This window comes from Pagrus pagrus (genome assembly GCF_965226575.1).
Source record: "Pagrus pagrus genome assembly, chromosome: 11".
Taxonomy (NCBI): Eukaryota; Metazoa; Chordata; class Actinopteri; order Spariformes; family Sparidae; genus Pagrus; species Pagrus pagrus.
This window is the reverse complement of record NC_140195.1, coordinates 6,413,700-6,438,596: the sequence shown is the minus strand read 5'-3', so window position 1 is coordinate 6,438,596 and position 24,897 is coordinate 6,413,700. Positions and strand designations below refer to the sequence as shown.

Sequence of the window (24,897 nt, the reverse complement as noted above, 5' to 3'; positions counted from 1 at the left end):
GTATTTGACATGTAATGAACAGAGTTATTTAATTTAAAAAAATCAGCTATGCTTTACATGCACCTAAGTTCCCAAACATTGCCCGTGACAGGTTGAGGCTGTTGTTATTCTTTTTTATTGTCATTGTCAACAAATCCCACTTGTCATTGTCAACAAAACCAACAACACATTTTTAAATACTTAACAGCTTACCTACCAATATCTGTAGCACTCAGTCTATTGGTTCCTAGTGAGGACTAACAGGTAACAAATACAAACTCAAGCCAGTTAAAACAGATGTAATATCCAAAACAAACCGGGCACTGTAGTTTTCATAAGACGTCACTCACATGGGGGTAAATACAATTTGAACGGGACTATTTTCAGACGTGGACTGATACACATTTGGTGCTCTAGTGAGTATTTATGGCAGCAGGACTTTTGATGTGGGAGTGAAAATAAACTACAGCCTGTTTTTGGACAATAATAGAGCGTTATGGCACAAAGGAATGAGATTAATCATGCTTTGGCTGCATCTGACAATACTTGTTCACGGGTTGAATTCAGTTTTTGTCATTTCAAGTTGTTGACAACAAACACAATTACAACTGACACAATTAGTTGATTAATCAGTTATTTCATCAACAGAAAAAAATACTGCAACTATTTTGATAAATTATTAATTGTTTTTAGGCACAAATAGCCTCCAGTTTCAGCCTTTTAATCATCAAGATCTGGTACTTTTCGTTGTCCTATGTGGAAGTAAATGAAATGTCTTTTGGCTCTGGACTACTGCTTGGACAAAACAAGACACCTGAAGACATCACCTTGGGCGTTAGGATCCTTGATGGACCCCTGTCACTGATAAGGCTGGGCAATACATCGATATTATATTGTGATATGACACTATCGTCTTCTTAGATTTTAGATATTGTTATATCATGATATGCCATAAGTGTTTTCTTTTCCTGGTTTTAAAGGCTGCATTACATTAAAGCGATTTCTAAACTTACCAGATCATTTTACTTGGACTTGTAAATCCCACTGTGTTAGTAGTTTTTGAAAGCACCAATAGTCGTCTCTACAATATTGTCAATATTGAAAGAGATATTTGGTCAAAAAATATCCTGACGATTAATTTTATCATCCAGTCTGAGCATGTATGAGCTGCTTTTGAGAAGATTTCTAAATATCCAGATATATATTGTTTTAGTCACAATTGAAAATATCTGCAGAATAATCGGCAATAGAAGTTATTGCCATTATTTCCAGCCTTAACTTTTAAAACCTTTTAAAGAATAATACTAATGATAATCACAATTTGCACCTTGAAGCAAGTAATTTGGCTTACAACTACAGTTTAAATATGATCACACATTAAAATTAATTTAATTACATCTGCTATTCAAGTCCTACATCCTCTGAGCAGCCTTTACATATAGTGTTGACACACAGACAAACAAACTCCAAACAACATGTGATAAAAAATGGACAGCTCATTTAAATGAAATGCGGGCCGGTGTAGTTACAGTGTCTGCTCGGACTTTGTTCTGTAGGTAGTTCCCTATAAAAACAGTGAGTAGCTACTGTACATTGGTCTACAAAAATACACATCATCTGTGCTATACAACTGGAGGAGCTGTAAACATTCTCAAGTGTTCCCATTCATTTGTCTAAAAACTGATTTCTCTTAGTAAAGCACAATAAGGCAGCAAACGGGGGAGACAATGGTGCAGCGAGGGAGCCACAGAGGCTGGAGGTGAGAGGCTGAAGCTGTGCAGCAGAGCAGCATCTTGCTTTTATCTCAGATTACCAAGAGTCATTTTGGGAACAGCAGCTGCCAAACACCACGGAGGAACTGCAAGTCAGTCATCCTGTACAAAACGACCTTTCAGTGAGGAGGGAATAACTTAAAATAGCGTGGGCTGCTTGGACCTGAAGACAGATAACATCAACTGTAGTGTGTTTGTTGGATGGCTGTACAGGAAAGTATGACTGCAGCTTAAGCATGCTGTTTCTGTTCTTTTGGGTGACGCTGAGGAGGGAGACCTGGTGACAAAGGTTTTAGATACCAAACCCGATATGTCAGATGCCAACCCAAGAAAGCACATGTGGTCCCTAGCAACTTGTGAGACATATCATGGAAGTAAACTGAGGTGCAGGCAAACATCCACATCCAAATGATCAGTAACAGATTCAAGGCCACGTACAGCAGGTTTAGGACCATCCTGGGCAGTGAAGAGAGAGCTGCTGTCTTCAGGAAGGCCATAGGAGCCGTTTCCTCTATGATGAAGAGAGCAGAGTAGGCCAGGATGAAGGAGTGTCCTGAGATGTCATACCCGTGCCAGTGGAAGCCGGCCCGCCTGCAGCTGACTTTGGACGTGAACTCCTTGCTGATAACATCCATGCTGTCAGTTTCATAACACGAGCCGGTCACATCCTCGATGTAGAAGAAGGTCTCAGTGCAGATGTACCAGACGGCTGTTGCCACCACCAGAGACAGCAGGCGTCGGCCGAGGAAGTAAACACTTCTGTTGAAGGTGGAGTTGGAGAGGAGGAGGAAGGGTGTCAGCAGGAGCAACGTCCACCCCCAGGAGACTTTGACGAAATACCTGCAAGAGAAGGAAGGCATTCACACACGCACTTAGCAGTAATAATATACTGATAATACTGTAATCTGCACTTTGAACCAACTCTGGTGATTACATTCTTGATTTTTTTGTCAATAAAATATCAGAGAATTATGAGAAATGACGGCTCCCACAGCCCAAGTTGACAGCTTCAGATGTCTTGTTTAGTCTAATCAACTGTCCAAAACCCAAAGATATTTAGTTTAGTATCATGTGAGACAAAGAAAAACATCAAATCATCACATCTGAGAATCTGGAGCCAGCAAATGCTTGGCATTCTTGCTATTATTTAGCTATCAAAATATTAATTTCCATTTAACAGTATACAGTGGGAAGCAACTGGTTTAGTAATCCTAATCATCTTAACAGCAAGTATGTTCTACAAGAACACAAAGAGACAAGGAAAATATAAAATCGTTATTAAAATAGTCTTTGCTTATTCCTACCAAACCCAAAGGGGTTAGCTTCAAATACACTTTCCATCTATAGACAGAAACATTTTATAGAGAGATGTAGCTTACTGTTATAAAAGGCTAAAGCGAAACCAATACTTCTTTTTTTACTGGGCTGACTTTTGCTAACTGAAAATCACCCTGAGTTAGCCTAACGGTTAATTCATAGTGATCTAATCTATGTTTTCTTTTGTAAATTATTTTGTGTTCAACCGTCCCAACTTGATTTCTATTCAATGGCGGGGACATTGATCAGCAAAGCAATTAGCTACACAGCTCCAGTTTACCTTTGACCTACATTACTCCGGCGTTGCTTATTTTTATTTTCACAAGGTCTGGGAAAACCTGAAGAATAAGTGATGGCACTTTCCTCATGTTTGTTATCAGCGGGCCACCTTACAGTCAGCGACAGGTGTGTTCATCCATCCAGTAGTTCAGTTAACCTGAGCTAGCAAACAACACATTAGCACTAACGCTACTTACACATTCAGGACATTTTTGCTGCTGCTGAAATAAGTCTGCGGGATGAGCTCCAGCTCCTTCAGAATCGATCCCACGACTGAGATGAGTAAAAACATCCAGTGGAGGTTCTGCCGGACGGCAGGTATCCTCCACAGCGTCACCAAGTTGTCCACAATGACATCTACCGCCGCCATGTTGACAACACTGACCACACAAGCCGGTGCAGGAGTGATTCTGACGTCACAGCGGCTCAGCCAATGAGGCTTTTCGGCCGGGTGTTCCGAGCTCTTCTTCTTCTTCGATGAATTTTTAACGGCAGATCGCAAGCCGGTAAATTCAGGCGCAATACCCCCACCTAGAGTCCGACCAGCGTACTACCTTATACCAAATGATTATATTATATTATATTATATTATATTATATTATATACCTTACCTTTTACCTAACTACAGCTTTAGGTACTTTACAAATTAATTTTTCGTGTAAATCAGATAATGAGCTTAAACAATACAATGCACTATGGATTAATGTGCAATTGTGTTGAAGTTTTGTTTCTTTTTTTATTGTTAATATTGTTCTTACTGCCTTTTTACTTTTTTTTTTTTTTTTTACTTACTATTATTACTGTTTTAATTGATGCTCTCTATTTCTGCTATTCCCTTTGCTGCATTAATAATACAAATCTCCCCATTGTGGGACTAATAAATGATTATTTTATCTTAAACTATCCACATTAAATAAAATAGCCTCAACCAACTGCAGCAGTGAAATACTACTTACACATTAATATAATGGAGTATTTTCATGGTTAAATACAAGTAGAAAAAATAGATATTGTTTAAGTTTGATCGTCTCATCACCTGCAGCCATTCCCAGCTTCCCATAACACCTCAACCTGTTCATGAAAGATTAACTACCACTGCAACATGTCATACATTTTCTTTCCCATTACTCATAAGTATTTTTGCCAAGAACTAGTACTGTAGTTTGTCCTGCTTGTCATTTGGGCAGTGATAATATCCATAACGGAGCAACAGTTAAGCAGTACTAGGAACAACAGTCAGCTGAATCTAATTCATGTAAACTCATGTAATACTCATGTATTATTTATTGGTTACAGTGACAGACTATAATTAAAAAAAAGACAATGAGATAACTTTTAAAGGTATAAAATAAAAAATATTCAGGATCATTGTTTGAAAAGACTCAGCTACACACACACACACACACACACACACACACGCTCCTGCTGTCCTGCTCTGGGTCATGTTTGCTCAGACGGAGCCTCGTCGTGTGGCATGTGGCTGTAAGACAGGGGGTCAACGTGTCAGGTCTTAACGCTCATGCCGGCCTCACTGCGAGAGACCAAATGCAGCCTCAATCACAGACACAATGCTGGCAACTTGAAGTTGTTGAATATGCAAATATTTGTAGATCTGGCTGGATGAGAGAGAAGCAAACTGAAAGTCGAAATTGGATTTTTGCATCTAAATAATTCATGTTTGTCCTCTGTTCAGCTGGAGACTGTTGTTCAAATTGAAGTTGTGTATGTGCTTGATTATGGTGATAATGTTTCTCTCACTTCACCTTAAAACCACTTGGAGCACAGTGCTTCATCACCAGGGAGATGCACTGTGCGTTATTTATCTATGAAACTACCTACAATACCTCTGCTCTTTGATAACATTTCAATATGGTCATTATAATGTGGGGATTTAGTCACACACAATAGTAAAATCCCTTTTGAGGATTGAATGGCACTTGAAATTGTTTTCTTTAATATGGAACGAATGCCCATTGTGCATGTAAATCACAAGTTTTTTTGGATTTCTGTTCATTTCACCATCTGTGAAAATAGACTAATAATTTTTAACTTGGGCCAACAGGCAGCTTGACTCTCTCTGATTGATGCGATTGCAGTGGGGCAAAATAAATCTCCTCTTCCAGCATCTGAAAGCAGGACAAAGTTTGTCCTTGATGCACTCCGACTTGGCAAACAAGCCTCTCCTAGAAAATACAATTTTCCAGGCCTGCCTGGTATTTGGCTGATTGTTCTGCAAGCACCGATGCCAGACTACAAACAAAATGCATCTAAATCAAATATTTGCATATTACAGTTAAGATTAATTTATCCAAAAGAACTGCGGTTTGATTAAAAAGTCTTCATACCAGAAACATCTGATGCACTAAAATACTGAAAATGCTTCACAGTTTGCCTCTACTGCTGCTGTACTGCAGATATCCCGATGTGAACATGCTAAATGCAAACACAGAGAGGATCCTCTTTGAGAGTGGAAATCTCATGTAAATATGAGAAGGGGTGGTGAAACCTGACAAACTGTCCTGCAGGCTAAAGCTTTGCTGTGCAGAGTGGAAACTGTTGCTGTGAATTATTTAAAAAAAACTGTCCCGACTGAGCTCTGAGATTATTCCAACACTCAGGAGGAGAAGCTGCACGTTGACCACGTTGTTTTACTGTCCCTGCCTGCTGATGCTGCAGACAAATACTGTAGTTTTTGTTGAGATATGTTTGGTCGTCCTTCAACCACTGACTGATTTAATTAGAAGAGCTGTGACTCAGGTGTAAGCGCTGGAGTTTTGTGGTACAGTTACTCTGTCAGAGGCACCTAGCTGACACCACCAAAGCGCCATGAATACTGTTGGTGCAAAGTTTTTATGTTCCCTCTCTGATAATTACAGGAGGCCACTGAGTTCTCCTCATCACCTTTCAGACACGACAAGGTCACGGCGAGCTTTTGTATGCAGCCGCCCTGCAGCGTCTCAACCCAGACAGATGATGTCATGCTGCAGGGGGTGTGGGAGGGTCTGGGAAGACTGTCTGGTCTGGTCTAGTCTGGGTGGAGAATGATCCTCTCCCAGTTCTGACCCATTTCAGCATCAGTTTGTTTTCTGACTCATTCCTGCAGACATATCCACAGATATACCACCTAGAAACTGCTTTAGTATTTTAAACAGGAAGTGGAATTAATAACCTAACTCTGTGAATTACAATATCAAATCTTTAATTCACTACAGCACTGGTTCTTAACTTTTTCGGTTGTTTAAACCACAAGAACAGAGTTCCTCAGTCAAACTCACTGCACCCTCTCCACCATCCATCATTCTGTCTGCACACCTTCACCAGTTTCACCCGTTTGAAGGATCTGTTTTAGATTGCTGCAAAGCCTTTCTCCCCTCTTTGATGTGCAATGATAGAAACATTAACTATGTGTCAGAAGTGGCACGTATGTGGCCGGTTCTAAATTTAAAACGCCCGATCCCACAAGTACAAGGGTTCACTTTCAGCAGAGAGAGTAATGCCTCCAGCCTGCACCGATGATATGACTCTCTAAAGATATCTGACTAAACCAAGCAGATGAAATAAAATTGAAAGAAAACACAACGATAATCATAATTAGAAAACACATGCAACTCTAAATTAAAAACAAACAAACTGGAAGAGGGTAAAAAGCACTTCATGTTGATTCAGTTTGCCCTTCAGACGAGTGGAAAAGCAAACCGGTCAAGCTCAAAGAGCAACAACAAGACGTGACCCCGGGAACTTTAAGTGCTGTTGACCTTTACGACGGAGGCCCTCTGAGCCTCTTTGATGGAGCCGTCTGTGCATTTTAGACACAAAGTCACAGTCTGACAGAACTCTGCTGAGCCTGTGAGGATGTCTGCTGCGAGCCTTTGAACGGGCGACTTCAGAGAGTTTACCTGAGCGACCACAGAAACCCTCAGAGCCGCACTGTGTTCATTCAGGATCAGTCCACCTTGACGTCTTTATTGAAGGAGACCAGATTGAGAAATCTATGATTTGAGGATTTAATCCAGATGATAATCATGTGAATTGCATATAGTTTAGGATCAGTTGCATGAATACACAACTGCAATGGGTTTATAATCACATGATGGTAGCCAAAAAAAAAGAAAAAATGATAATGTCATAATGGCACCAGATGTCATTTGATCTTGTGTCCTTGCTTTTGTCCCCCAGTGTCACAGCTCTGGTCTCAGTGATCTCTTTGACCTCAGTAGCTGCAGATTCAAGTGGTGCAGTGTATCTTTGCAGTGTCCTCAGTCTGTTGTTAGACATGGCAGAGGATGTGTGGTCCTTCATAGAAAGACAACAGCTGGAGATGAACGCTGACTCGGCAGCCACTTTTCTCCTGTTTGTTTAATATGCATCCTTCACCACAGTGCTCAGTGTCAGTGAGGCAGCCTCAATCTATGAGGTTCAACGTCCTAAATGTAATTTAATAATAAGAAACAGTGGGTAATAGTTGTAAAGTATATAATGAATAAAAACAAAAAAATAATAAAGCACAGCTGTAAGGTTTTCATTGGAAATATTAAAAGACTAAACTATTCTACAACGTACATGTAATAATGTGCTTGAAAATTATTCTATGTTTATAAAATGTGTATTTCTTATTAATAGGACAGTTTTAAAGTGAAGTGTGAAGTCAGACATGATGTTGAGCCCACAAACGACGACAGTGGCCAAGAAGAAGAAGAAGAAGAAGAAGAAGAAGAAGAAGAAGAAGAAGAAGAAGAAGGAGAGTACAGGAGGGTTTCTCTCTGCCCAGTCAAAACTCTCTGCTACATGACAGATGGGCTTGTTTGCAGAAGCTCAGGTTGAAGTGAGGCTCTCCTCTGCTTCTCTGTGAAAGGATCCACTGATGAAGGTATGACACTCAGCTCTTTCCTCTTTTTGTGTACAAGTTACAAATAGAAGCTAGTGAGAATTTTCCTGAAGATAATTTACTCCCTGATGCCCCACGTGTGTGAAGATTTAGCTAGTTATTTCATCTGTTTTCTAATATTAATATATTCTGTATCTAAGAGCAGTTTTTGAGACACTTGTATTTAACAGCAAGCCCGTCTGCTCCTCAGAGCTGTGCAGGCTCGTGGTGCAGCTGCAGCCTCCTCCTCCTCCTCAAGGCTCAGATGGGTGCTGCCTGCGTTCAGCTCCTGCTGGCTGCCACCCTGTGGATGAAGCCCCACATGGGAGCTGCAGCTGCAGCAGCTGTGCTGTCGAGCTCCACAGAGCTGCTCGACGTGACCAGGGCTGGAGCTGAGACACAGTCAGACTTCAGGACGCTCACTGGAGCTGTCAGACGTAAGCGAGCCGTTTCATCGAGAGAGATCAACGCCCTGCTGGACTACCACAACAGAGTCCGCTCTCAGGTCTTCCCTCCTGCTGCTAATATGGAGTTCATGGTGAGGAGACACTGAACAGGGAAACACCAGGAACACATGGTAGTTTGGGTCTATGGCTTTTTTTATGCATTTTCAAATACACTGGAATACATTAATAGAGGTAAAAATATATTATATTTTTGAAAATAAGCCTTTGAGGCCTTCTACAGTAAAGTTATTTCAAGAGGAAACTCAACCTAACCCATTAATGTTTTGTTTTGGGTCGTCTTTAACAGCTCAGAAAACAAATCTAACACGCTTTTTATACCTCGGCATCTAACAACTTTAATTAATCATTTTAATTAATGAATCCTTCTCTGTCATGGCTCTACAGCAGTGGGATGAGGGACTTGCTAAGTCAGCTGACTCCTGGGCTTCAAGATGTGTTTGGGATCACGGTCCATCACAAGCCATGAAATACATGGGCCAGAACCTGTCAATCACTACTGGAAGGTAGTTCAGAGCTGAGAATCTTAAAATGATTAGAAAAAAACAAACGTGTGCTGATTGAATGATTGAATGTGTGCTGGATGCGACAGGTACCAGTCCATCACTGATCTCGTCAGGTCCTGGTACGAGGAGAGGCATCACTTCTCCTACCCCAACAGATGCAGTGGATCTGTGTGCTCTCACTACACTCAGGTACAGTCGGCATGGATCTAGTCATTTATTGCGTTCAAGGAGCGCTTGGAGAAGCTCAGTGTTCCCAATGATTGATGTCTAAACTCAAGATCTCAATAATAATAAATCTCCAAAAATGTATACTTCTATAAATATAGACAGATTAAATTATAAGTGCACTTCCCCACTGAACTAAAAACTGAAGACCATCAACATTTATTTGATGGTCTTAAAACACAGTGATGTGAAACTCATCCAATGATAAGGTAATTTTGTGACTTTATTAAGGGACTGTATGAAAATTATAAGGGTGGCAGAGAAAGGGAAGGGTTGTATATTTCTTTATTCTTGCTGATGGGGGGATGGTCTGGATCTTTTGGTCTATTTTTTTTATAGATGAAATCAAAGAGTCAGCTTCCTAAACCCCCAGCATGTGTTGTATAGTCCCTTGCAAATGATGAACTGCCAAATATGCATATACATAACTAGTTTAGTTTACTTTAATGCAAACATACTGTATGTATGGTTTGAACTCATGGAAATAAGCATCAGGATGTGTTGTGTGTTCCCTCTCAGATGGTGTGGGCGAGCACCAACAGAGTGGGATGTGCTGTCAGGAGGTGCTCCAACATGTACGTGTTTGGGAGCACCTGGAGGGAGGCGACGCTGCTGGTCTGCAACTACTCTATAAAGTAAGAAGAACCTGAAGGAACGGTTTGACTTTTGGGGAAAAACACGAATTCACTGCCGAGAGTAGCAGCGTCATATTTAGCTTAGCACGCATTTGCCTCAATAAGTGTTTGCAGTGTATGTTTCTGCAAACCATGCATATGTTGAAGGGTTCAACATGGTTTCTTTTTGTTGCAACTTTACATTTTTAAGGGTCAGTTTTCAGTTTTATGTTGGGACAATGCTGTTCTTATGGTCGGGTTAGGTTTAGGCACAAAACACACATCTTTTTTTGAGTTTAAATACCTACTTTGGTCGCCGCAAGCATGGCTGGAAATTGTTTACATAAAAATATCAAAAGAATATGAGAATAAAAATGCTTTAGAGCTAACATTACTGTACATTAATTTGTGTTTCAGGGGAAACTGGGTGGGAGAAGCTCCCTACAGGACCGGGAAGCCTTGTTCTGTCTGTCCGTCGAGCTACGGCGGCTCCTGCTGGAGAAACCAGTGTTCACCAAACACAAAACCCAGAAGACTTGCAAGATATTAACACAACACAATGTTTAACATGTTTTAATGGAAGAGAAAGACCATGTAATCCATATAAAAATTTAACCAACACAGGGCTGCACAACAACATGATGCAGCTGTCCAGTTACCACTATGTTCAAAGTAAATCTTTATTAATTAATGTTTATATTTTCATCAGTTTCTGCTCCACATTTTACAAAAAAATCTGAATAAAGTTACAACACAAGAAGTATCTTTTTTTAAAACTGAGCTTTTTTGCACTTTTATTGATGAATTTGTTGGTTTGAGTGACTTTTAAGAGGCATTGACCAAAACTTAAGGCACTTGTTGTACAGATGACTTACAGTGCTGTAACCTTGGATGTGTTATTGACGCTTCCCAACCTGATTTAATATCTTCTCTGCTGAGTCATTCAATAAAACTCAAACGTCTTTAATTCACGGTTGTCTGTTTGCCTGACTGAACGTTCATTAAGTTATAAATAACTGATGACGCTGTAAATCCCTATAAATAATCTGCTGTTCACGACATGTGTTTATTCGCTGCTGCAGGAAATTTTCTGTCCTCCATTTCACCTCATTACATCCCCCAGTCGCCCCCTGAGAGACTTCCTCTGCCATAAAACAGGAGACTAATGCTGCTTTATGGTCTGAAATACGAGGGAATCAGCTGTGCCTTCCAACAAAATCATGAAAACACACGCACACACACACCATGGCCTCTCACGGCAAACATGTAAAATATTTGATATGGAGACCATTTCACCCAGGAAACAAACAAAACCAGGCTCAGCACTTTGGCGACTGGTGCAACCATTTATTTGGTCGCTCTTTATCTACAGATGGAGAGTGGCTGGAATTTATTCCCCGTGTGAGAGAAAAGTTTTGCTTGCTCTTCATTTTAATAGAGTTCTGGTCATTAAAGATTTTTTACATCTGAAGTTTAGAAGACTTTCTAAACTTACTTGCAGTCTTTAAGGTGTCATCACCAGTCGACGCCTCCACAGACGCAGCTCGGCAAACACATTTATTCTCTCTGTTGCTGAGAGTTAGACGAGAAGATTGATGCCACTGTCATGACTGTATGGTTCATATGAGGCTACACACAGGAGAGCTTAGCTTAGCTTAGCTTAGAGAACAGTTAGAAACAGTTTCTAACAATTACAACAATACCACAAAGTCGCCTACCTGAATCTCTCAGGGCTTGTTCAGACTGCCAGACCAAAATCTGTTTTTTCTTGGCATATCTGGACTGATCTGACATAATATGCTCTTAATGGGATGCAAACCTCAGTCTCTTGTCGCTCTCTGGTAATTAGAAATGATCGTCCTGGTGGAACAATAATTATGTTGTACTGGGAACGACACCTACACGGTGATATCAGATACACTGTAGTTACTGAAGCCTACATCGTCACTACAGCAACAAATGCAGATCTGATCTGATCTGATCTGGTCACTTCCAAGTGCAGACAGTATCCAAATCTTCAAGATCTTATTATTTTGAATCTGAATTTTTGTACAGATTAAACAAACAAGAAATAATATTTTAATTAGTGAGGTTTATAGGTGCTGGTAGCCCCACTGGTACCTTTGGACAGGGACAGGTCAGCTTTATCCTCTGTTTTCAGTCTTTATGCTAAGCTAAGCTAAGCTAAGCTAACTGTCTCCTGGCTGTAGTTTCATATGATGAACTATTCATTAAGAGACTGTAATTCACATAAAACACCAGTGATGTGACAGTATTTCATAAATCCTGAATATTTCTTAATTTTGACGTAAATCATGTTAAACACCATCGATACTTTGAAGAATAACCGGCTACGAAATTATGTGAACTTGCCGTTACGAAGTGAAACACGACTGAGGTTTCCATTTTTCTGCTGGTGCACTGTGGAAATAACATTTTAAAATTAGACTTCAGTGGGTGTCCACAGGTGATTCAGGCTTAATTCTGCCTCTGACAGCTCGGCAGTAAATGACTTTTTCCTCTCAGTCAAAACAAAACCGATGACGTCACTCATCATACAGCGTTTGTTGGCTGCCACCCTCAGTACATTCTCCACTCCTCTCTGTCTTTCATGTCCCTCCCCACCCTCCAGCTTTCTCTCTCCTTTTTGTATAAACTCAGTTTCTTATTCACTGCTCTTATTCTCTCCTAATCTGTATCTGGAGAAATGGCTGTTTGGTGATGAGAAAGAAGGGAAAAGCACATGATAACTTTATGTCTATTTGAGTTTCTATCATCATGTTGCCTTAGTTACAGCTGCTATATAGATTGGTGTCCATACGAGCCTGGTTACTGTTTAACCTCCCCACCCACATTTGCCCAGATTAGGAAAATCAATAAGATAACAGCGGCAACACCGGCCTTACCTTGCACCAACAACACCCTTCTCACACTACAGCACCCTGTGCCAAACTTCCACATTTTACATCTTGCGTTGAGGAGGAAAAAAAGTGGATTTAAAAACACATGCTTGAGAGGAAGCAGAGGACGACATGGTCAATGTAAACACGCAAGTCAGTTCAAGTATGGAACTTCCATTTGGTGAGTACACACTTTTTTTTGTTTTAATGTCCAGTGAAAAACAAACAGGTCGAGCGTGGCAGCTGCTGGCTTTTTCTGTCTTTTCGGCGGGTTTGCGGCAGCCGCCGCAGCTCTGCTGGATCACAACAGATCCTCGGGGACAATGTCTTCGCCATTTGTGTCTGCCTTTTTCACACGGCTGTAATCCAGGAGGTGTGTCAGAGATATGGAGGTTGTTAAAAAGGCCACCGGAGCTGGGCCTGATGGTGATGATGGTTCAGAGGTTTTGAGATGTCGGAGTAGAGGACACATCGAGTCTGAGGGTGTTTACAGGAGGACTGGAACATGATGTTTTTGATGCAGCTGATACAAGTGGGGGAGTTTAGAGAAGCTGCGTAGGTAGATGAAGTCAGATGTATTTTTATTCTCAGTGATGGAAAAAGAGATCAGACTACTTGCCTTACAAATCCTGCATTCAAATGATTTTCTTAAGAAAAGGTGCAGATGTGTTGTCAAGCAAAATGTACCTGACGTATAAAAGGAGTTGTTGTTGGTGCAGCCGGTGTTAGAGGGAGCTTTGAGAAGCTGCGTCGGTGGATGATGTCAGATATACTTTTATTCTCGGTGGTGAAGAAGCAGTCAGATCCTTCTCTTCAGTAAACGTAGAATGGTCTAAAAACACTCAATTACAAATAAAGGTCAGCATTCAAAATGTCACTTTTGTCAAGCAAAATGTACCGAAGGTGTCAGGAGTAAAGGTACAGAATGGATCTTTTCAAAGTGGGATGGGAATATATGGTGATACTTCCTCTTGAGATATGATTATTGACACGCTGGCGCCAAATATCGATATTTTTATTAAAACATGCGGCACATTAAAATGGTGGCACAAGTTGCAATCGGTGTGTGTGATGAAGACACACTCAGACTCTTTTTGTACATTATTTCATCTTGGTTAGTGCCAGATTCTGTGAAACTGACATAATACAGTCAATAAATACATAATTCCTGCACTTTCACTTTAAAGGGGTATTTTGTATTCTTGTAGAGTTTGTATTATTATCCCCTGATAAATATTGTGAACATCACCATCCTGAGTTTCAGTTTCTTTTCCAAAACAACAGAGTGCACCTTTGAGAATAAGTTTCGTCCAGCAAAATGAACTGAAAGTCTCAAAAGTAGAAGAACTCGTTACACAGAATGGTTTTATCCACTAACAGATATGTGAGAGCATTTTTAAAGTTCTAGTTCGTCAATGTAGGCACAATAGTACCAGTACTAACACTGTACTGCATCATATCAGACAACTGTATCATGTTGTTTTCAGTGTGAAAAGTAACTCATAAGCAGGGTGAAAGGTAGAGAAAAGAAATATCAATAAGATGACTTATTTTACACAAGTAAGAATACACACTTGTGTATTTGGTTTCACTGGAGACCAGAGTGATGTTGTGTGAGACGTGAAGTGTCGTCATGTGTGCACATGTGCACGGTTACAGACTAGTGTATCATTCTGTATTTTAAAATTGTAATCCTGTTAGTAATCCCCTTTTCTACTGATATGTATCTGTAATTACATCAATCTGTTACGTGTAGTCTATTACTCCCCAAGCCAGCTAGTAACTGTAAGTGCAAGTAGGTCAAACTTGTACGATGCTTGAGTAGAGGCCTGCACTGCTGGAAATATTCTCTTTAACAGTGAAAAGATGACTAAGATGAAACTTTGGTGAAGCCGACTTGTTGTCATGGCTAAATGATGCAAACAGTCCAGTCTTACAGATCACAGAAAGGCCCCTTCAGTCACATCTGTCCTCACAGGGCTGCTCGGGGCTACATATGCTCCCTGTGAACCAGCCACTGTATGACTGTAGCCTCCCACACAGCAGTTGAAGGGGGGTTTCGTTCTTAGTCCCATGGTCACTGCAGGATTTGCATGTCACGGCGGGATGTGGAGATGCAAATTCATTTTCACAAAGCTCTGGACAAAATGAGAAAGAGGTGATAAAGAAATCGATTCATGTTGCTGAACAGTTGGCGCTGCTGTATGATGCATCTTTCTGCGAGAGGGATGAGTTTCTTTCTCTGAGTAACTCCACCTGCTGCACTGCACCGCTGTTAATACTCACTCGAGCTCCAAATGTGGTTTAATCCGCTGCTAAAAATAGTCCCCAACAAATGCACTATTTACTCCTGTTTGTGTGACCTTTTCTAAAAGCTACAGTGCCTTCTTTTAAACATCATATTATGTACTCATGACCTGTTTTCCAAGATTTACATCTTTAGTTGGAACAAAGGGGCAACAGACAGCGAAGGGAAGACTGAAAGTACTATAGACCGACTAACATATTGTTGTTTTTGGTTTTAAACAGCTACAAAAAGGAGTCCAGACTAGAGAATCAGGAGGATGCAGTGTTTGTTATTTTGACTGTACGCAGTGTACTGAGTCAGGAAAATGTTTGGGCATTATAGTTATTACACGCCTCCTCTTTTCAAACAAGTGACAGGTGGATTGATCCGTGATTAGGCACCTCTTTCATTCATGACAAGAAAATTGTCTCGCCTCAGGCCAAATCACTGAGTTGCACTGTTTTTGAGCACAATAGCAACATTTTCTAAAGGATTTGTTTACCCTCCGCAGGATACGCTGAACAAATCTTCCAAAACCGGGACATTTATGTTACAAATACATTCTTTGGCAGCTGCCCGCACTAAGCTCCTTTTGGCTTGGATCGAGTTATACTATGCTTCTTTGTCCAAACAAACTGCAAAGCACCGTTCAGTTGGCTTCAAAACATGCTGACGTCACGTCTCCAGCGAGCTGTGCAAATTTTGTACACTCTTTTCTATTTCTATGTCATGCACACTAATGCTTCTTTAATATGATGAATAAAGGCAAAGCGTGGCAAAAAAAATGGATACATTTCCTCCAGAATCTGAGCTGTTTCTGGTCCAATTTACTTTTAGTTCCTTGAGACTCCGCTGACGAACTGACAAACCGCTCTCTTCACTTACAGTCCAGCTCGCACGACACACACAACTTTGTGTCAGACACATGGGATTGATTGCTCAACGGTCACAACCTGGACAAACTCTCGAGCTCGGCTGTTGGCAGAATCACTTGGTGAATGTAAACATGACAACAGCCGTTCAACAGCTCCCCAGCAGATATCTGTTTGCCTACAAAGCTGAATGACTTGACAGTGGGTCACCGAGAGGCCCGATCCCTCGGTGATATACAGGGACGATAGAGGAGTTAACGGCTAGAAATGAACAAACACAACATCTTCTTGTCAAGAGGGAGAAGAGAAAACCTAAGATGTGTTATTTTTTTTAATGCTAGTGTGTGAGCTTGAAATTATTTAAAAAAAGGATATGAACTGAAGGCAGAGGTGGAAGACGTATTGATATATTTTAGCTCAATAAAAACAGCAATATCACACCTTAAAAAAATACTCCACTGCAAGTTAAAGTCCTGCATTCATAACTGTATTTAGGCAGAAATACTATGAGTATAATCAGCAAAATGTACTGAAGGTAGTCAAACTAAAAGTAAGAAACAGAATCCTACAAAAAAGTGTAATTCGAGAGACGCTGAACGGCTTTAGTTTGGACTTCAACACAATTACTTGAACCGGGGTTTTAGAGTACAGCATGAGTTTTATTATTACTGACTCAACAGCTATGGGCTACTTTCAGAGAGGATGGATGGATTATTATGACTTTGGGCACGAATACATCCAGGACACACACTTTAGTTGTGCAGGACTTGAGTACACAAGTAATCTCCACACACCAGGCATCTTTCTGCAGTTATGTTTGATTCTGAATTATTCTCAGTTTGACTTTAGATTTGTATCTGTAGCTTCTTCTTCTATTGCTTTAACAACCCACCTGAAGTGTGTCTTTCTATGATGAAATCGCAGTTAACATAACTTGTTGTTTATAACTCAACAAGCGAGAGATATTTAATTTGTAGAGTTTTTTTATACATATTTCACCCCAATCTGTAAAAATAAGACCAAAGATCCAGGATCCAGGAACTCACTTTGTTTATATGTGGCGGACCCTGCCACCTTTCTAGCTTCAAACAGTGTTCTGACCTTATTTTCCTCTGAGAACAACTTGTTTACTCAGTTATTACATATTATGTAAATAACTGTAAACAACAGCAAAGGTGCACATATGTGTTTTTCTTAATTTAAACACAAACAAGAAATTTTAATCAATTTCAGGCACACCAGCGCAACTAATACAAATATTAAGTTACACTTTGTTGCATATTTTTGTGTGCATGTGCAGCCAAAATAGTGGCACCCTGGAGCCCTGCTTATTGTTTATACAGTAAAAAGTAGATTATTATGTCTGAGTCTAAACATGGAAATACTCAAGTGAATTATGCCAAAATTGTACTTACAATACTTGAACGTATACTGCTTTGTTTCAACTTCCTGTAATGACAAAGTCTGACTGTATCAACGAGAGGGTGCTTTTATTTTCCCTTTGTGTTCTCTTGTTCATCCAAGAGTCACCTTGTGAAATCAACCTGAACTTGATGTGATGAAATCATTTATTATAAAGTATGACTATCATATAAATATATCTGCAGCCATACAGAAAGTGTCCCGGTGAACAAATCCCTCAGCTAATGAAGTGAAATATAATCCGTTCTGTAATAGAATATCTGGAGTTTAACAGAGGCAGAAAGCCCAATTAGCCTGTTTGGAGGGTCGGTATTACACACTGTTCACTTGACACTATTAATCCCAGTGTTCAAGTCTCCAATCAAATCTCATTGTGACAGGCATTAGGGGATTATCCCTGGGTGTTGTGGGCCCTAACAGCCGGCCCGGTGGCCCCGGCACACAGCACTATCCAGTGACAGCGGCCCTGCTTCTCCTCCCAGCCTGCCTCAGCCTGGCCGGGCCGGAGAGAGCCGCTGAGGCTCATGGGCCTTCGCTCAGCTGGCCGGCTCACTGTCAGGGCTCGGCCTTCAGAGGGATGTATGGCCAAGATGGGACGCTGCACTTCGCCAACCCAGGTAAAGGTGAACGGAGGGAACGCCGAGAAATAGCGTGTAGATTATTCCTGAATCTAGGGCGAACAACAAGCTGCTGTTTTTGCTTTGAAACCAGGGAGCTGTGGAAGGTAAAGCTGCCGAGAGTGAACACAGTCGTGTTGTGTGTTTCTGGTTTTATTGCTGCTTGCTGCCGTCAAAAGAGAAGTTTTGGAGCCTTTTGAGAGAGTAAAGATCTGAATGTTGACTGTTTACAAGAGCTGCTTTATTGAGGAGAAACCTGAAGCATAAATCAACAAGAAATTCATGTTTATTAAGTTAAAATGATGTTACAACACTAATTATTGGATTTCATGTGATGACAATAATTCAGTGATTCAGCTGTTTATGGATGAAACATGTAGTGCGAGTCTGGTTGTCTGTGTGTCGAGTGTGGACTGTGTGCGTCCACATGATGGCAGCAGTAAGTGGTGATTTCATGTTGCTTGGCTGGCAATGCTGGAGGGAAACCACTGTTCTACACTCATGTTCATTTAACATTAAGTCAACCATAACTCCAAATATAATGTGGAATATCTTAAAACATTTTTTCGGCATGATGTGAAATCTTACTTTTAATACTTTAAGTACATTTGGATAATAATACTTGCACTTTTGCTTTAGTGACATGACAGGTTTTTTACTCTTCATGAAGTATTTTTAATATTTTATCAGTGTCGTGCACTTTAATTTAAACAGGAGATCAGAATACTATGCTACCGCTGCCACTGATGGGATGTAACTAAGTGCATTATTCAAGTATTGCACTTAGCTGCAATTTTTAGGTTTGCACTTTACTCGACTATTTCCATTTTCTGTTACTTTATACTTCTACGGCACAACATTTTGCAGGACGCTACATTTGTTTAATAACTAGTTACTCAAAACTAAAGTAACTACTTAATAGTTATCTTACATAATACATGCTGCATCGGAGCCAAAGTAGGACATTTTTAAATTAATTTATTTTATCTGCATTCTGATTAAAAAAACACTGATTCACAGGAATAGGTCAGCCCTTACAGAATATGTGCACCATTTACATTTACTTAAGTTCAGGTAATATTAGATACTTTAGGACTTGTTTTACTCAAGTACTACTCACCTGGGTGACTTCACTTTAACCAAAGTAATATTCTAACACAATATCTTTACTTATTCAAGTACGACTTTAGGAAATGTTTTACAGCATTGACCACTGCAGAGGTCTGCAGCTGCAATTTGAGTACACATCCAAATATTACTGACATTTTGTACTTTTACGAGACCTTAATGTAGATGGAGGACTTTAACTTGTAAAGGAGTATTTTTTTTTTTTTACCTCCGTCAAGAAGTTTATGTTTTCACGTGTCTGTTTGTTGGTTGGTTTGTCAGCAGGATTACACAAAAACTACTACAAAAAACTTGGATGGAGGATGGGTCCTGGCCCAGAACAGGCTGCATCATTTCTTGTTGTGGAGTACAATTTGATGCAGAGCCTAATAAAAATCTCAATGTCAGTGGATTTAAATATGTTTTATTTGATATTTGATAAGGCCTGATTGAATTAAAGGGGACTGTTGGGCATTGGCGGAGGTATGCGCTCTATTGAGTGTCATTCTAGTTCTCTCATCGAGAAAAAGGATTTGAATACACTTCCACCACTTTGAAAAATGTTTGCCTGTGACATTGAAGTCAAAAATGAGAGCGTGATCAGACGACAGAGTTGGTTTGTTCAAACAGAACGAGGCCAGAAGAGAGCAGCGAGTGACCTCAGCAGGCAGGAAGAGAGCAGCCAATGAACACAGAGGAAAATGAGCTGATGAAGTGTTTAAACTGACCAACCGATATTCAAACAGTGTCGTGATGCAGTCAGCAGGCTGATCATCAGATGGGCTGAGTGTTTAGAAAACTCACCCAGATTAAAATCTTGGCTGAAGTCCTCTTTGATTCAGTCCCACTGCACTGACAGGAAAACGTTTGATTCATAAATATTTAGTGCCTTGTTATTCAAGCCGTGGAGGTTAAACGTCTATTGATTGGCTGATGACTGAAGGACCTATAGAGAATCAGAGAGATAAAAAGTACTCAGAGCAGAGCTGCTGACAGAGGTGATCGGGCCAGCAGTCAAAATGACTTCTCAGCAAAAACAGAGTTAATGATTAACAGAGGCTTATCACGAACTGTGATTGATTTACGTCCTGCATGGGTCTTCATGTTTATTGATGCAATTGTTTACTTATTTGGTGCACAGAGGCTACTCTAGTTTTTCAGTCTGACTGGATGAGATGAAGCGTGTTCTAGATAAAACACTTGAGAATATTTCTTTCAGCTTGAAAGGTTGTGTTGAAGGCCTATTTTGGCCTTAAACATAAAAAATGTGACATGAAGACATATTTGAAGCGACTGTGCTCGAGAACTACAAGGTTGTCTTTACAAAAGTTAGTTTCTAGCCATCTCTCTTTAAAAAGAAACTAAAAACTGCAGTCCTTCCTCAACAACATTTTACCACCCCATAATACTCCGAGATACTGAAGAACTAAATAGGCACATGTGGTTTATCATTACCCTGAGACCAAATGGTCATTATGTGTGAGGACGACATGAAAACTCTCCTGTTGTTTCATAAAAAAGGATCCAATTTCAACTTTTTGCCATTTTCCATTTATTGAAATCATCTCTGTAAAACATAGTCAAACATGCCTTTAACATTTGACTGTATGGCTGAAGAGAAACCAAAAATGAAACACTTTACAGTACATTTTTATCTTTTATCTTTTATGGAAAGGCCTCTGTTTGGCAACGTGATTATATCTTTGTCTTTTCAGCACAAAACCCCAAAAATGATGAACCTAGCACAACAACAGAGCATGATTTGGCTGCAGTTACAAGGCTGTGAAGGCCTCAAAGGACAGATTAGCTCCACAAAAAGTATAGAAGGATATTATTTGACACTGAAAAGTAAAAATGCATAATTTAGCTGAGCTCAAGTAGTTTGCAGTATAAAAGCGGGAGAAAGGTACAGCAACGTTTGTCAGACTAAACACACCAACATAACCCTATTAGGAAATTATTTTCTTTGAAAAAAAAAAGCTAATTTAATCTCCTTTAAAAATCAATCTGTGTCATTAAAGGCAATGAAAGTAATTGACAATATTCCGGTGGCACAGAAAATATGATATTCCCGCCTGCGGTCAGCCACAGTTGCTTGCATAAGCTGTGTTATTTGCAGATAGTTATCTGTTGACAAGGTCTTTGCCATGACACTCTACTCACCTATCTCCTCCATCTACAGCAGGAGAGCAGAGCAGCAGCCTTTTCCTGCTGGCCTCAAATCTGCTGCAGCCAGCACATTGTCTCCTTCTGTTTTTACTCTTATCAACATCAACACGCTCCTGGATGGGCTTTACAAACACTCACATTTCCCCTGTGGTGTTGCTCTCTTAGTCAGAAACAAAGTAAGTCCCCAGTCAGTGTATATTCCACATCTTATTATCTGTTCCAGGCCAACATGATCGTCTTTTTCCTCCCAGCTGCTGGACTCCTGTATTTTGATTTTACTGGGTTGCTTCCCAGACGCCTGCCTTTGAGATCGGACTTGGGGAAATGAAATGTAGTCATTGAGGAGAAGGTACAAATAGGCAGTGGTTGCAAATGGAGTTTGGTCAGTGGTCGGAGATTCCTATTCAGAAGATAGACAGGACTTTGTTCACAAACTGGAGTTTGAAGTTTCAAAGGGGAGAATCACACAAGTGTTACATCAGGTCTCAGCGATCCTTTGACTTTTAGCCCCGGGGCAGGAGTTTGGGTGACTGATTATAAGACAGCACTCTCTGGTCCATCTCATTTAAACATGGCAGCCTCCCACTGCATTCAGCATGTATTTAACAGCCACTGTTAATGTCGGGCAGTTGTTGCAGCCATTGTTTATCAGCAATTAATTTTTTTTTGCTGAGACAAAAATAATGAAAATATGAATCTGCCATAAAACAAACAAACAAAATAAAACCCCAAAACCAAAAACATGACATTGAAATAAGCACATATGAGTAAAAACAGCCCAAATCAAATAACAGCAGACTGCTTGCTTTTGTTTAATCCAAGCAACAACTGAAGGGAAAAATGCCAGAGCTAGCTGTTGTTAACTGTTTCCAGTCCTTGTGGTAAGCTAAGCTAACTGGCTGTCAGCTGTAGCTTCATATTAACTCTCAGCAAGAGATGGAAGAAAAAGTATTCCCCAAAATCTCATACTATTCCTTCCAGCGTGATCTTTTTACGATTACAAATTTTAAACTTAAGAGCATTTTTTTTCAGGAGCTGAAAGTTTCACCTTCAGCAGAAATTAAGCTATAAATGTAGTGGCTACATTAATATAAAGTAAAAACGGAGCTATAACTATTTTCTGTTACAGGTCTTTGTGTTTTATAGCCTCATGCACGTGTCAATCCAGCCTGTGTACTGTGAGAACGACATGTTGAGACAAACCCCCCGCCTCAAAATGCAGATAAGTTATGGCAGAATATGGAGCTGAGCTATCTGACACATCAGAACAGTTTGTCAGTTCGTGATTAAGAAAGCTGTAACGGGGCAGATTATACTTTATAGTCCTGTATATGACTGTTCCTTGAGGAGTTCACAGAATTTTAAGATGGGGGCAGCGATAAAAGCGCTTTAATGACATGGAAGATAAGATTTGCTCCGAGTGACTCATTCATAGCTCCACGCCGATTCTCCTCGTCCTCGTCCTCACCCCCCTCCCCCTCTGCTTGCTCTGCTTTGAAAAAAAAAAATCAGCACCCAACTTGAGCAAATATGGTCATTGCAGAAGAGCAGCGCGGATCGAACGTGAAGCAATGTCGTAACGGGTGACCTCTGCACGCACAAGAGAAACAACACGCTCGGATTGGGCTGCGTTTGATGCAAGAGTGTGTAAAAAGCCACTAATCATTCTTTGATCATGGGCGTAGTTTCCATTGAGTTAATTAGGTTGTTGAAGATCTTCACAGCGTTTACTTACTGTGACAACCAAGATCAATGAGTCTAAACCCATGATCCTGGAGAGGTTTAATCAAAAGGTTGATCACTTCGATTTTCAGCTCTGATTGAATTACTGAGGTTTCTGTCATTGAACACATCATCATGCACAGGAGCCTCTGGGAACGTTATGGTGTTTGCTTGCTGGAAGAAAAATAATTTTATGGGCACCCAGTATAATTTGAGTGTATGGTTAACAAGTTCACCTACATGGGGTTTACTGCTTCTGAGGTCTGGCTGAACTCGGGATCGTTGACCTACTGCTATGTACTGGCACTTTCTCTTCAAATACAAGACTACTGTTTGCTGTGTGACATGGGAGAGGCGACCACTTTGCGCAAGCAGAGAATTTATTTTTAAAAACAGAATCAGGGCACCCAAAAAATGTAAAAGCATGTGTCCTTTTACACCAGTGTTAGATTCATATGCAGGAACGTTATCAATCCATATGTAGGATTAGATAAACAGTGGATGATATAATGTAGCTGGAAGCAGATACAAGTAAATTATTAATGTATTCCGTCACAGTTACAACCCTGGATTGTTATCACAGTCTAACATAGCTGTAATCATCTTTATTGATTTATGACTGCAGAGATTCAAAGGATAAGTTCAACCAAAAATGAAGATTCATTCATTATCTACTCACCCCCACGCCGATGGAAAGTCAGGTGAAGTTTTGTAGTCCACAAAACATTTCTGAAGCTTCACAGAAAAACAGAGTTGCAGCATTCTCCTAAACATCTGAAGTAGCTGGGGACTTGTTTTAAAACATAAAGAAACGCCGCGATGTAATCATGTTGCTGGAAGACTCCAGACCCCAAATTGATTTGAGAAGACGTTATTTACACCCTTTTTTATGCCAAAATCTTCACTGTAGCGGTAGACGGTATCCCGTCTGAGGGTGTAAATAACGTCTTTTCAAATCAATTTTGGATCTCAGGGCTTCTGCAGGCTTGGATTACACTGGGCAAGCCGTATGGAGCCATTTTGCATTTGTTTTTTTGTTATTTTTTTAACATTTCAAAACAAGTCTCCATCTACTTCAGTTGGTCAGGAAAATGCTGTAACACTGTTTTTCTGTGAAGCTCCAGAAATGTTTTGTGGACTACGAAACTTCCCCTGACCTTCCCTCAGCATGGGGATGAGTAGGTAATGAATGCATTTTCATTTTTGGGTGAACTCATCCTTTAAATTACTCTAAGATGGGTTTATAATGTGTTCAAAATTAATGATGGACATAATGAGCTTGAAGGTTCAGTAGTTTGATCAAAAATGTCCAACTCATGCGATTGTCCACTTGCTGGATTTTGTCTGGAGATTTCATCTACATCTCTTGGCCTTCGTAAGTGGCTGGAGTTTTTTTTTTATAAATATTGAAGGAAGTAGTTCAAAAAGATATATCAAGTGTATATATGCCTATGAACAATAAATAAGGGGACTTAAAATTAAGTATTATTGGTGAGAAATGTTTTAATCAGTATTGACGTTACATGTGACATAATGATTCTGGAGGCTTTTAATATTTTTTCAGTGGATAAAATCTGCCTCCGCACTCAACCATTCATCTGTTATGTTTAGTTATTTCGACTTACGCACTTGTAATAAATCTCCATCACAAAACAACTAAGTTCTGTGTAAGGTATGTCCTCTACACACTTGGGACAGCACATTTTGTGTTTGATTGATTTTGAAGTGATTGATTTAGAGGCTACAGAAACTTTAGTTTAATTCCTACTGTTGAATATATC

The 24,897-nt window shown here is 40.1% G+C and overlaps 2 protein-coding genes across 2 annotated transcripts; one reads left to right on the top strand and one right to left on the bottom strand.

The window, feature by feature from the left end:
* Positions 1–96: 96 nt before the first annotated feature.
* On the bottom strand, positions 97–3,773 carry fitm2 (fat storage inducing transmembrane protein 2). Its single transcript, XM_084367856.1, has 2 exons — positions 3,545–3,773; positions 97–2,591 (listed from the first exon to the last, which is right to left on the bottom strand). Exons 1-2 carry the CDS (start codon positions 3,715–3,717, stop codon positions 1,982–1,984), a joined length of 783 nt encoding a protein of 260 aa, XP_084223982.1. The 5' UTR covers positions 3,718–3,773; the 3' UTR covers positions 97–1,981.
* A 4,390-nt stretch (positions 3,774–8,163) lies between these two features.
* On the top strand, positions 8,164–10,985 carry r3hdml (R3H domain containing-like). Its single transcript, XM_084366309.1, has 6 exons — positions 8,164–8,214; positions 8,423–8,749; positions 9,063–9,181; positions 9,268–9,370; positions 9,926–10,041; positions 10,438–10,985. Exons 1-6 carry the CDS (start codon positions 8,209–8,211, stop codon positions 10,568–10,570), a joined length of 804 nt encoding a protein of 267 aa, XP_084222435.1. The 5' UTR covers positions 8,164–8,208; the 3' UTR covers positions 10,571–10,985.
* The last annotated feature ends 13,912 nt before the right edge of the window (positions 10,986–24,897 follow it).